General features: G+C 36.1%; 1 protein-coding gene, 1 long non-coding RNA gene and 1 pseudogene across 2 annotated transcripts; 1 reads left to right on the plus strand and 2 right to left on the minus strand.

The window, feature by feature from the left end:
• The first annotated feature begins 2,991 nt into the window (after positions 1–2,991).
• On the plus strand, positions 2,992–5,107 carry LOC114535814. Its single transcript, XR_003688363.1, has 4 exons — positions 2,992–3,116; positions 3,643–3,873; positions 4,098–4,231; positions 4,647–5,107. It is a non-coding gene; the product is annotated as an uncharacterized LOC114535814 (long non-coding RNA).
• A 406-nt stretch (positions 5,108–5,513) lies between these two features.
• Positions 5,514–7,334, minus strand: LOC114535820 (annotated as a pseudogene).
• A 4,428-nt stretch (positions 7,335–11,762) lies between these two features.
• LOC114535821 (52 kDa repressor of the inhibitor of the protein kinase-like) lies at positions 11,763–12,383 on the minus strand. The gene has a single exon (XM_028557142.1). The coding sequence runs from the start codon at positions 12,381–12,383 to the stop codon at positions 11,763–11,765; it is 621 nt and encodes a 206-aa protein (XP_028412943.1).
• Positions 12,384–14,312: the final 1,929 nt, after the last annotated feature.

The following is a 14,312-nucleotide window of genomic DNA, read 5'->3' on the forward strand; positions in this document are numbered from 1 at the left end:
CAAATTGATTTTTCTGAGGTTGGATTATTATATACTGAGACAATATTATTTAATAGAATAATGAAGACTTGTCAGATGAGGATGTCGGGAATCCAGCAAAAGTATGTGAACTCAGAGTAGAAAACAAATATTTGCACCTAAAAGTTAAAGGCCTAGAGGATAAAGTCAAGGACCTAAAACAGGAAGTCAGAGATATGCGTCGTATTGCTTCCAATGTGGAAGGTAATTTTAATTTCAGGCCATATATTACTTATTCCTCGGGTTGTGGTCATTTATACAATTTCATACAGCCAATATTATGGTAATTATATAAATTTTTCTAGATCCAAAGACAAGCGACGAGAATATGAGAAGCATTGTTTTTTATATATATATATATATATGTTTGTTTTTTCTTTATTTAGAGTTATCAAGTGTAAGTTTGGCCATATCAGAGCTTACAAAAATTGTAAAATCAATGACACCTGTGAAGAGAATATCATCATATTCTCCATCATCATCATCTTCATCAAGAGATTCGATATCATTGAGATCTTCATCACAAGCAGGTTTTAAACCAATTAGTGAAGACAGTGATGATTCAGAGAATGTGGAGAATAATATGGTATGGTTTATTGACTTTATTCAAACATTTATATTTGCTAACAAATGAGTGCATACCCTGCTAGCAGAGTGTCATTCTCTGTTGCTGGTTGTTGGTTTGGTACATGTATAGCAACATAAAAGCAACAGCCACACAGAAGCAACAGAAAATGACATTCTGCTAGCAGGGTAATTTGTATATTGTTTCTGGCTGCAACTACTTATTGGTGTTTGTGAAGAAGTTAATTAAAGAGTAAAAGAGACCTGTCAGTTCAATCCCCAGATTGAGTCGGCCAGAAGTATTTGACTTATGCATTTCTTGCAATTGCACCTCGGCAATTATATGTTGGGTTTTTTGCTAGTTTTTCTTTGAACAACAATTTTAGTACGGTACTAGCATAAGTTTTCCAATCTTGTTACATTTACTCTGATATGAGGTTGGAAGTTCTCTTAAAATACATATTGGTTTGACATCATATTCCCAAACTTATTTTGTATGTCTTTGTTGTGTGGTATCAAAGGTGGTTATCCATCCTGGCATTTCAATTTTAAAAGCTCAAAAGAAAATGTTGGACACCTGTGGAGATGCCAAGTCGTATACCTATTCCATAATGGAGATGTTTTGGTCAAGGGAAGTGCTAGCCAGTCACTCGATGAGTGGAAGAGTTTCCAATGCACACAAAGACAAAGAGCCCAAGCCATGTCTTGATGTTACAAAGATAAATGCTTTGTGCTTAAGTCACTGTTACTGATAAATTAATATATTATGGTGAAGTGGTTTGGTTAACTTTGCAGAGATTATATTATTATTGCAGTAACTATACTATTATTGCAGTAATTAAAGTAAATTTGCTGCAAGTTATATATATTTAAAGTTGCTGCAAGTTATATATAAAGTTGCTGCATGTTATATATAAAGTTGCTGCATGTTATATATAAAGTTGCTGCATGTTATATATAAAGTTGCTGCAAGTTATATATATAAAGTTGCTGCAAGTTATGTATATAAAGTTGCTGCATGTTATATATATATAAAGTTGCTGCAAGTTATATATATAAAGTTGTTGCATGTTATATAAAGTTGCTGCAAGTTATATATATATAAAGTTGCTGCAAGTTGTATATAAAGTTGCTGCAAGTTATATATATACAGTTGCTGCAAGTTGTATTCGAAAGTGGAAGCATCAAGTGGAAACATAGCTCAGTGGTTTTCGCGAATTATTTTAATTTTTGCGAAGTCATGTATATTCAGTGTATATTGTATATAAATTATTTATATATTACATGATTTACAATTACAAATATGTTTTGCGCTAACTGTGGGGAAATCCGGCATTCCTAACGCAAAGTATTGTCACAGTTGTGGTAGAAGTGTCAACCAAACAAATAGTGATACAACAAATCGAGTGAACAAAATAGAGGAGCCTGTTTTGCGAGCAGAAGGCAATGCCAATGGTGATATAAACAGTGCGACAATGGGCAACTCTTCTTCTACTACGTCTATGTGTACTTCAACAAATGCACGACCACTCACCTTCTCTGACTTTTGTTCTCGCAAGGAGAGCGATCGAAGCAAACATTTTAAACAAAAGAAAGATAGTAAAAGAATGAAATTTCATGATAAATCTGGGAAATCAACCCACATCAAAATAAACATTGGGATTATGACAAAAAAAGAGAGGATACGCTTGTTGTAAAAAGAGGTGTAACCCTTCCAGTAACAGTAAGAACAAGTATAAACTATGATGAATTATTAAATAAAGCAGTGGAGAAACATCACCGTTTCAATAAAGACATTATAAAACACAACGACAAAATGTTCTATTATCTCCTCTATGGTGACAAGAAAAAAGCTGATACCCTGCCTGGTTGTGATGAAGCATTTTCGTTGAAAAGATATAAAGAGGAAATTGACGAGCCGCACAGCCGAATTACTTTATTCTTGTGCTCTTGTTCAGATTATATGGCTAGCATTTTCAATGACCTCATTGACTCTGACTCAGATTCTGAAATTGATGCAGTAAGTAAATATATGTAGCAAGAAAGACCTGAAACATTGCCTAGTGTTTAACAAGCACCTCCACCAGTTGTGATACAAGTAGATGAGCGTGATTTCTACATTCGTGGTCAACAACCGCAACCATCAACATCAAAAGATGTACAGTGCCCCATGTGCTTTTTGATGCTTCTCATGCAACATAATCAAGAACATGCTGATAATTGTTCACCTTGGGCTGTGGAATCAGAGCAGTCAGCAGATTTGTTTAAATGTGGAATTCCAGCAGAAATAGAAGAATCAACGGAGCAGTTGACACAGTTACATATGTCACAGTACAAGCATTTGTTAAAAGACCAGATTGCAGGGTGTGCTACCACGACAAATGTGAAACGTATAAATATGAGAAGAAGATTCTTATGGGAAGATTTTAAGGCTGCAAGGAAGAGTAAAGTTGGACCACTTTCTAATTTGAAGGTGGTTTTTGTTGGGGAACCATCAATCAATGATGGTGGGCCTAAGAGGGAATTATTTTGCGGTAAGTCTTGTCAACCTCTTAAGAGTGAATTAAAATGTTAAATCATAGCCTGATCAAAATTATTTCGATATTGTCTAGACCAATCCCCAACCAAAAATATTTTCCTCAGTTCAAAGATAACTTAATGAAGCTCCTAAGCAATTTTAATAGCATTTGCTCAAAAAAATATGTTACTGAATTTATCAGAAAATGGCATTATTCAAAGATTGCGGCAGAGCTTCCCCCATTGACAAGTAAAATCCTCTGGCATTAGACAAGTAAAAAGAAAACAATTTGAAAACAATTTGACACATTGACACTGAAATGATAATGAGACCCAATGTGTTAATCAAGAATTTACCATGGTGCAACATATGCAAATTGTCAACCACCTCTGTCAACAGTATGTAATTAATCCATTATATTAAAGAACCAATCACATCACATGTACAATGATAGCAATATGCCATTTTTTGTAAGCATGTTGGTTATAGTAAAAAAAGCATTTTACTTTGCAACCATGACTTTTCATGCTTTATTTTAATAGAGCTATTAACAGTTATTCAACGGATGTTCTTTTGTGATGGATATCCAGTTCAATCAACAATGGCAATAAATGGTGGTGATTTTAAATTATGTGGTGAAATCATGATGATGTCTAATGCAAGGTGGCCCAGCACCTAACTTCCTTGCACCATCAGTGGTCTTCTATATTACTGGAAAACCACTTTTACCTTCAGAAATTCGTAACTCTATGTATAAGTCAGCATGTGAAAATGTAAGTATATATTTCAAAACGAAACACATGTCTGTTGTATGTTTATATGATGTACACAATGTTCAATCCAAGAATGCACAGTAACACACACCTAACCTTTCAAAAAGCATACTTTGCATCCGACAAGGTCAAACTGAGGGCAAATAATTGTGTATACTTTATATTTATATATGTAGTACATGTACTGTATTTGAAATGTTTTATAACTATATCTCAACTCATAGTTGCATAATGCCACAAGTGATGCAGAAGTGAAGGAGCTGCTAATGAAAGAAGAAATGTTAGACATCCTCAGTGAAATTGGATATAGAGGAATTCCGCAAAGAGAAACTTTGTCTGGTGTGGAAGTCATTGTACAGTGAGTCATCTCATGTTTGGTCCTTTACCAGCTTAATTAACACATTGAGTTGCAGAGCTTCTCCGTTGATGAGACTAAAATTGTTGGGGTGCATTGTAGCTCATTTGGTAAACATTTAATTACATAGGTTGGAGGTTCCTAGTAGATTCATTTAAAAAAAAAACCATACCTTCCCTGCCTACAGTAAGAACAATTCAATTAACAGGGGACCCCAGAAATAGCTTACTGCAATTTAGAGCTCACCATTTGAAACGTTTTTGGTGCAAGATTGTTTCTTTAAAATCGCTCAAGAGTCAAAAGCCATGGCTGATTGTGATTGGAACCATACTTACACTATAGTTCATATTAACATATTAAAAATGTTAATTTTGAATTATACTCATAATACATTGCACAATATCATATTATTTTTTAGGTCTATATGTGTAAAAGATCAGCTGAGTGATTTTCTTCCTGCACTTCTCCAAATTATGCAGGGTATAGAAGCAACTGGTTTGATGGATGTTATAAAGAAATCGCCAGAAATTTGGGAACCAGTATTTGGTATTGGTAATTCATTCGAGAAAACAGGCAGTGAATTTTTGGATCAGTTAGTTGCAATATACAGCAGAGTCTCAAATAAAAAAAATGGCTGAGATAGATACTTTTAAATACTTTTGTGATGCAATTGAATGTTTAAGTGAAGGTAGGTATTCAAATGAAACTACAAATCCTGCAATTACTTCATTGAAATTACTATTACTGTAAATAGTGAAAAGGTAACAAAGATTGATTACAGTATGTTGGCTTGATGTGGATGTGTGTATGTTTTTAGGAACAAAACTACTACACATGACATAGCATGATTTGTGACACATTTACATGTTATATACACAATTATGCATTGTAATTTGTTAGGTACGGCATTACAGCTGAAAGATTTCTTAAAGTGGTTAACAGGATCCTACCAAATACCACCGCTTGGCTTTCCCAAACCGTTTTCTGTTGCACTTGTCCATGGTTGCCAAGAAGGATGTGCCTGCAGACCAACAGCATCAACGTGTGACATAACCATCAAACTGCCAGTGCACATCACGGATGAAATAGCAATGAAAGAAATGATTGCTTCGGCTATTCAAGACTCTTATGGTTTTGATTTGATTTAGGTCGTAAATGGATTGCTCTACTGTATCAAGAATAGATGTTGAAGAAAGTCACCAATTTTGTAGCATTTGGTTTTTTATAATTGGTAAGTAGTCGAAGATGATCATATCATATGTTGTGTTATCAGGTAAATTATTTTGTTCATATTTTGTTTGAACCTAAAACCTAAACATATTTACGCTTCTTTTGCTGGTTGGTATACAATGCTAGTAATGCGAAGTTATAAATCCTTTTAGATACCCATATTATATAAATGTTTTTGCATTATTACAGCGTAAAATATGTTATATTTACTATACTGCGAAAACATACAGTGCAACACAAAATTCAAGAATAGTATAACATGTTGTGTTACATTCAAATTACAATTGTTCTTCTTGTAAATTGTTAAAACTTTGGAAAAGATAAAAAGCTTCTTCCACGTTTGCTGGATAGTTCCACATTTCTGATTCCATGATATGTTCAAAGTAATCTTTGTACCGGTCCTCTTCTATCTCCATGTGGCATCGTGGTTCAACTTCGACGATTTTATCTTGAGGAACGCGAAGAAGACAATCAATTGCACCAGAGTTTTCTGGTAGATAATACAAAATATCTGGCACTCCAGGAATTGTATCATGACGAGATTTTCTAATGTAATGGCTATTCCATTGCTCCTATACTTTGTCAAGTTCGTTTTGTATAACTTTGGAATAGCAAAACCACAGACAATGCATGTGAAAATTGTTACCAAGTTCTAAAATTCCGGAGTCACTCATATCTTTAAAAATATTGATCCACCAGAAAGAATTGCTCCTTCTAAAGAAAGACCACCAAGACTCGATACGCTGATTTGATGGTGATGACCCGTACTGATGAGCTTTCACTCCTCCATATTCATCATTACCATGAGCTCTGAAATAGGACTGCATCCCAGCAATTAAAACATTTTCTGTTCCGCAGTCCGACCTTACAACTCGAGGACATTCTTTTAAATTTTCTATGGCATCAAGGAACAACCTGGCAGGAATCTTAGGATTATTATTTGATTTGACAACCTCTAACCGGATGATTTGCCTGCTATATCCACAAATACACCCATGTATGTATGGGAAACCCATAAGGTTTCAGTTCGTCGTAACCTGAAAAGGTATTACCAAATGTTTTCTAATTAAAGACTCACACTCTCAGTTATTCAGGCATTTTAAATTTTGAGAGGAAAATTTACCAAATTATGTCATGCCCCAACTCAATTAGATGTCATCATGCTGTCAGACACAAACGAGAGCCAAGCCGTATATAGAAAATTGTAGGACAATAACCCTACCCTATAGTTGCGTCATAAATACTTTTTGGCCTGGAAACATCGCTTTCATAAATAAGGGAGATTCCGAGATTGGCCCAACATTCTTGAAAATACTTATGACGTAATTACCAAAACCATGTACTGACTGCGTTAATATAGTCTCCGTATGTACCTACCATCTATGTGCCAGGCAAAATTTGGCCCAAATGAAACATACGTTATTCTCCGCAGGCGTCTTGCCTTCCTCTCCCTGACTCCATCTGGGTCAATCTCTCTCATAATGGCAGATACTACTCCGTGTGGTACGGTTATGTGATGCCTCAATTGCAAGACGTGCCAGATGTAACGATATCCAGCAAGCGAACCAGCTTCTTGCATCTCCTTTTCTATGCACATGCGAACAGCTTCTTCGTTAAAATCACTTTCTCCTCGCTTTAAGCCAAGCTCTTTTAGTTTTCTTTTAAGTGTTCTTACGTGAAACTGAACTCTGTGATGTTTTGCAAGCAAGCCTACAATATCGTGATACTGATAACCACGATAAAAATAATCCTCTAATATATTGTCAATGTTATCTCTATTATTTTCAAAGTTATTAACAACGTTTATCCTGGTACCACATTCATGGCAAAAGTTTGCTTCTTCTATACAAACCACACCACAAGAACGACAAAACATATCCCCAATATTAGAAGCTTTTTTAAAAGATAATAGGACTGAGTCAAGATGGCGGTCATCAATTTACGAATGGTGATAAACGTCTAATGGCGGGAAAATATTTGTAGAACTTGCAGCAACTTTATATATAACATGCAGCAAGTTTATATACAACTTGCAGCAACTTTATATATATAACTTGCAGCAACTTTATATATAACATGCAGCAACTTTATATATATAACTTGCAGCAACTTTATATATAACATGCAGCAACTTTATATATAACATGCAGCAACTTTATATATATAACTTGCAGCAACTTTATATATAACATGCAGCAACTTTATATGTATAACTTGCAGCAACTTTATATATACAACTTGCAGCAATTTTATATATAACTTGCAGCAACTTTATATATATAACTTGCAGCAACTTTATATATAACTTGCAGCTACTTTATATATAACGTGCAGCAAATTTACTTAAATTACGGCAATAATAGTATAGTTACTGCAATAATAATATAATCTCTGCAAAGTTAATAAAATTACTGCAATATATCTATTTCCAGCATGTCCCCTATGGGCCACCGTACCTTTGTTTATTGTTAATCATATAATTTAATTTAGTTTTAAACAGGATTTTTCAAAAGGTTTTTATTTTTATATTTACAACGTTTTGAACAATTTAACTGACCGTCCGGACAGTTACACTGTTCGAAACGTTGTAAATATAAAAATAAAAACCTTTTGAAAAATCCTGTTTGAAACTAAATTAGAAATGTTTTTTAATGTTTCTCGTCATGTAGTATCTGTATGCAAAACTTCGTTGAGTTTGATCGGGTCAATAATAAGTGAGCTATGCTATTCAATAAACATACTTACCCAACTAATGATGTCACACAGCTTATTTTTTCATGCTCTAGCTAGCTTTCAAATAAAACAATAAAATGTTTGAATGTTAATGTTCTTTAAATTAAACTTTCTATGCATGTGAAAACACTAAAAAGACAAAATGAGTGGATCAATGTTTTGTCCAGTTCTATTAGGATTATAACAAAAATAGACTTGAAGATCATATTCAACATTCTGTAATTTAATTGCTATGGCCACTTGTAAGATATCATTGGCATTGGGTAATTTGCACCATTTCTCATTTTTTTATTGTAGTATCTGTTTGAATTTTTATTAATTTTATTATTTTTATTCATTTGTCTAACTTGTTTGTCTTTATTTGTAATACATAGTAGTTTTGCAGAAACTAGCTGTAATGCCTGTTTAACAAATAGCAGGAGTAACTATGTAGGGATAGGCAGCCACATCATGAGTTACAGGTACTTGTAATTAGTTTCATCTATTGCATGCAATAGAAATCTAATCGCATTTAATTACCTCTTTTTCATAATTTGTTATTGCCAATTTGCCATTGGATGCAATAGTAATACAATTTACAGGGGCGGATTCAGCCGTTCAATCTGACAGTAGCATTCTAAGATGTTATGCAAGGTAGGGGGGTGCAGGGGCATGCCCCCCCGGAAAATTTTTGAAATTTGAAGCCCGGAAATGACATTTCCTGGGTTCTGAGCATCAGACTCTGTTCTGAAATATGGCCTTAACCAAGTCAGATTTTAAACAATAAGTAAAAAAAATATCATAAACAATAGCAGAAAAATATTGAAACATACTTTGTTCTCTACTGAATAGCAGAACATCAGAGGACAATCACCTCATTTACATATATACACGCGACCACTATTCCAAACCACAGACAACGGCAGGACACGTATGGCAATATCACGTGCTGTTCCATGCTGTAATGTAGCATTACAGATTCTGCTCCAGAAATCATAAAGCGCTTTGACGTAGAAAAATCTCTGACAACATTGAACTCATTTAGGCGTTTCAGTTGCAAAATAGGTCTTTTATGGGAAAAGGTTTCGGACCCATTGACCAACCCTCCTCCTTTTTCATCCGGGCTTGGGACCGGGAATGGCGGAGTTAGGGAGCATCTTGCAATCATAATCTGTACATCAGCAGAATAGCGGAAGTATAATAGGAACCTTGTTCACTTCAAATCATCTTGAAACCGCAACCCGAAGCAAGTTACGTAAATGTTTAATGATAAATCATATCGAAACAGCAGCACGAATGTAGTTAAGTAAATGTTCACTGACAAATCATCTTGAAACAGCAGCCTGAAGATAGTTAAGTAAATGTTCACTGATAAATCATCTTGAAATGAAGGAGAAAGGCAACCAAAATATCCACTGGTGAATCATCTGGAGACAGCAGCAAGGAGATAGTTAAGTAAATGTTCATTGATAAATCAACTTGAAATGAAGGAGAAAGGCAGCCAAAATATCCACTGGTGAATCATCTGGAGACAGCAGCAAGGAGATAGTTAAGTAAATGTTCATTGATAAATCATCTTGAAATGAAGGAGAAAGGCAACCAAAATATCCACTGGTGAATCATCTGGACACAGCAGCAAGGAGATAATTAAGTAAATGTTCATTGATAAATCATCTTGAAATGAAGGAGAAAGGCAGCCAAAATATCCACTGGTGAATCATCTGGAGACAGCAGCAAGGAGATAGTTAAGTAAATGTTCACTGATAAATCATCTTGAAATGAAGGAGAAAGGCAACCAAAATATCCACTGGTGAATCATCTGGAGACAGCAGCAAGGAGATAGTTAAGTAAATGTTCATTGATAAATCATCTTGAATGAAGGAGAAAGGCAACCAAAATATCCACTGGTGAATCATCTGGAGACAGCAGCAAGGAGATAGTTAAGTAAATGTTCATTGATAAATCATCTTGAAATGAAGGAGAAAGGCAACCAAAATATCCACTGGTGAATCATCTGGAGACAGCAGCAAGGAGATAGTTAAGTAAATGTTCATTGATAAATCATCTTGAATGAAGGAGAAAGGCAACCAAAATATCCACTGGTGAATCATCTGGAGACAGCAGCAAGGAGATAGTTAAGTAAATGTTCATGATAAATCATCTTGAAATGAAGGAGAAAGGCAACCAAAATATCCACTGGTGAATCATCTGGAGACAGCAGCAAGGAGATAGTTAAGTAAATGTTCATTGATAAATCATCTTGAAATGAAGGAGAAAGGCAACCAAAATATCCACTGGTGAATCATCTGGAGACAGTAAATGTTAGGGCAAATGTTGTTTTCCTGGAATGCGCAGTTATAAAATATGATTCAGAAGAGTTTAAGCATCATTCTTCTTGGGTTTCTCTGGGCAAATTGATCAATTATCTCTTCAGTATCCAGATGAATTTTGCGATGGACATTTAACAAGGCTAGGCCTTTTAATCTGGATTCTGACATGGTGCTGCGAAGATAAGTCTTCAATCGGCGTAAAACGGAAATGGACCTTTCGCAGGTGCAAGTGGTAACAGGAATTGTTGCAAAAATTTGAAAAGCGGTGAATATATTGGGAAAACTTATTTTGTCGACAAACGGTAAAACATCAGCCAGTTTAGAAGGCAGAGGACCCTTTTCCATTTGGCAACGTTCAGCCCACATTTCCAATTCAGTGTCGAGAAAGCGAGGGTAAGGCAAGTCGTCCATATACATGTTGAGGAACTTAGAAAATTTGGTTTTCCAGTCAGGGTAGATAAGAACATTTTTTGGCAAACCATACACTGCATCCATAAGGTCAAGGTTTGTCTCCGAGAATCGTGTTTGGATTTCCGATTTAAGATGATCCAAAAAGGGCACACTAATTACTCTACGGTAATATTGTGACGGTGTATCAGCTGGTGTGTTAGCGCGGTGTTGTTGCCTCCCTGTCGTTCTTGGCTGATCTGGTTGAGTTCCAACACTGGTTCCCATGGATTCAGCTTCTTTGTACCACGAGTCGTGTTCTCGTCCACGTCATTTCTCATTTTCTCTAGATGAACGTAAAGAGCGGATACTTTTTCTCTAGCTGCTCCAGCATCAATAGCGGATTCCTGCAGTTGAACCGTGAGCGGTTGAGTCACCAGAAGACATTTTGAAACCACAACTAACGCGACAATGAATGGAAAGGACACGGTTGCTGAATATAAAGAAACAGCTTTTCGGACAGAATCTGGATTCCAATTGTCGCCGACATTGTCACGAATGATTTTCCAAGCATCTAATAATTGCAGGGAAAACCTCGATAAAAACACACAAACCATCGATTCTGGCCACCCATCTTGTTTTGCAAACATTTATCAGCCGTTTATGATTCGCTGTAGGAAGCATTTCGTGGATGGTCTTGACCAACAAATCAAAACGCTTCGGAGAAAAATTAAAGAACTCCGAGGCAACACGAACATGTTCCATCATATTCCTTACCAGTTGTTCTTTGCAGCAAGTGGCGACACAAAGGTTTAAACGGTGAGAGTTACAGTGAACATACAGAGCCTTCTTGTTGGTTTCTTGTATTCTAGCTGCTACTCCAGATAATCGCCCTGCCATGTTCCCAGCTCCATCATAACCCTGACCACGACAATCATCAATCGGCAAATTTTGGTCCGAAGGAATTCTTCAATTGTAGCGGCAACAGCTTCACCAGACACACCCTTTTTGCACGGGACAAAGCCAAGAAACTCTTCTCTTATTTGACACTGCTTGTCTACAAACCGGATAACGATACTAAGCTGTTCTATGTTGCTACAATCTGATGCTTCGTCGGCGAGAATGGAGTAAAACCTTGCTTCGCGGATCTCATCAGTAAGTTTTTTGGTTATCATATCGCCACATATATCAATTATTTCATTCTGAGTGGTTTTTGATTTGTAGGTCATGTTCTTAGGAGTGCTTTTGAAAAGTTCCTCAAGAGTCTTACCAGCACACATTGCACCGTACTTTAGGATTTCAATAAAATTACCACAGTTAACCTCATCTGACAGATAGTTCGAAGAATCATCTCTATGTCCACGCAAGGGAATATTTTGCCTGCCACAAAGAACGATTGCTCCGATAATGGGTCTCAGAAGTTTTCTGTTTTCCTCTATCTGCTGCCTTTTCATATCATCCAACATAACATCAATGGGTGCAGACCTTTGCTCCATATGAGATCTTAGTACTGCTGCACGCGCTGTGGCTGCTTTGTGAAGTGGTGACTTCTCGAATGCTCCCTGAATTTAGCGGGTGCGACCTGCCATGTGGTGAATGGGGTTTTAAAAAGCCTTTGCAACTTACTCGTATTGTGCATCCCAGTACATTCTGAACCAAACAGCACGCAGTTTATGCAGAAAGCTCCATTCAACTTTTGCGAGTACGTCAGCCACGGAAACAACTTGATCCAATCCAAGCGAAACTTCCTGCCGTTTACCAAAGGAAATGGAAAGTTTGTAGATGGTACCCAAACGTTGCAAAGAACCTCGTACTTCTGCGTATCAGTTAAGGAGTTGCTGTTGACAAAGTTAGCTATATCATTTGGGGAACACGATGTTTCGGATCTTGAACATTCAGGTACGTGTTCTGAAACCAATGAACTAGGTACACGTTTTTTAGACAAAAGATTCGGCTTTGGAATATCTTCGTCGTCACTTTCCTCGGCAAACTTTCTTTTTTTAGGGAATAGCTTGTCAAGAATGGTCTGCTTCTTTTTAACTGGTTGCGATGAAGAAGAGTTTCTTGCGGGTACAAAGGCAGAGGAAGTTGCCACAGGCACAGTACTACATAACGGTGGCGGCGTTTGCTTGGTAGGCGGCGTAACATTTCGTACTTGTGTCGAACTGATATTAATACCTGGTGAAACTTTCTTCATAACAAAGTGTCGAACACCTACCTTACTGCTGCTTTCTTTTGCTTCACAAAGAGCAACATAGTGATTTTTGGTCGCAGGAACTTTACCAAGCTTGGAATAATCCATAGGCATTAATGCACAACGAAATAAATGAATTTTCTGATCTGAAATTGATGTTGCTATTTCTCGCGGATATATAGTGCAGTTAAACATTGTAGACAGGGAGTCAATTTTTTCTTCATTAGGTGTAATTGGAAAATACGACTCGATTGGACGTTTAACAACACTTGATAGGGAAAGAAGACAAATAAAAGAACTCCATTGATGATTCATTGCGTTGCTGTATGCTTCAGTGAGTATTGGTGCGCAAGGATCTTCTTTTGTACAGAACCAAGAGCAATATCAGACAACACATTGCAAAAGTATTTGCAATGGAACTAAACGCACCTTTTTTGTGCTGCTGCTCAATAATGGGATGTTTAGCATAAAACGAAGAATTTAAAAAAAGTTCAATGCTTGTCAGACAACGCAGGTAAGACGCCAGAGACTCGTTGCCACACAATGCAATGGAACATGCATTGTACAAGCAATTGCCATCTCCAGTAGTCCTAAATATGGGAAATACAGAAAACTATGTACTGTTTTTGCATACAAAAAGATATAATAAGTGGGACCCTTAAGCTATGCACTGACACACGTAAGGGGAGCTGAAATTCAAACTCCACTATTTGAGTGTGAGCATGAATGAGCTTTTAGAATACAGGTGTTAAAAAATTCAAGTTAATAACTCTATCAATACACTGTACATTTGTGGAAATTGCTCAAAGACAAAATTATGTAATTAACCTACTTAGTTACTTTATTAATCTTTATCTATCTTCACATTTATCTATAATGTTACTTTGACATTTGGTTCCACATCCACTTATTGCACATATATTTCAGGACATTTATAAATAATTTCAATTAATCTAGGTAAATCCTGTATTTTAGTTAGTTGTCAGTAATGAATAATTACACATTTATAAATTAAGCTTGTGTGTCAATGGTGCTGCGAATCTCTTACTGTAATTAATCAGTGGTATTATTTTTATGTGCCAATTAATAGCTTGCAGTACCATGTGTAGGTAAGCAAATACAAAATACACTATCGCAGCCAGAAGCAGGCTTTATTGTCTATATGTAATTCTAAATTATGATAACTTGATTACTGTGCTGTTGAGGAAATACTCTGGTTTACTATTATGGG

This window comes from Dendronephthya gigantea, unplaced genomic scaffold, assembly GCF_004324835.1.
Source record: "Dendronephthya gigantea isolate DGI-Jeju-01 unplaced genomic scaffold, DenGig_1.0 000126F, whole genome shotgun sequence".
In the NCBI taxonomy this organism is placed as follows: domain Eukaryota; kingdom Metazoa; phylum Cnidaria; class Anthozoa; order Malacalcyonacea; family Nephtheidae; genus Dendronephthya; species Dendronephthya gigantea.

Excerpts from the sequence above, each read along its gene's own strand:
- LOC114535821 (XM_028557142.1), bottom strand. The coding sequence starts at position 12,383 with ATGGAGCAAAGGTCTGCACCCATTGATGTTATGTTGGATGATATGAAA.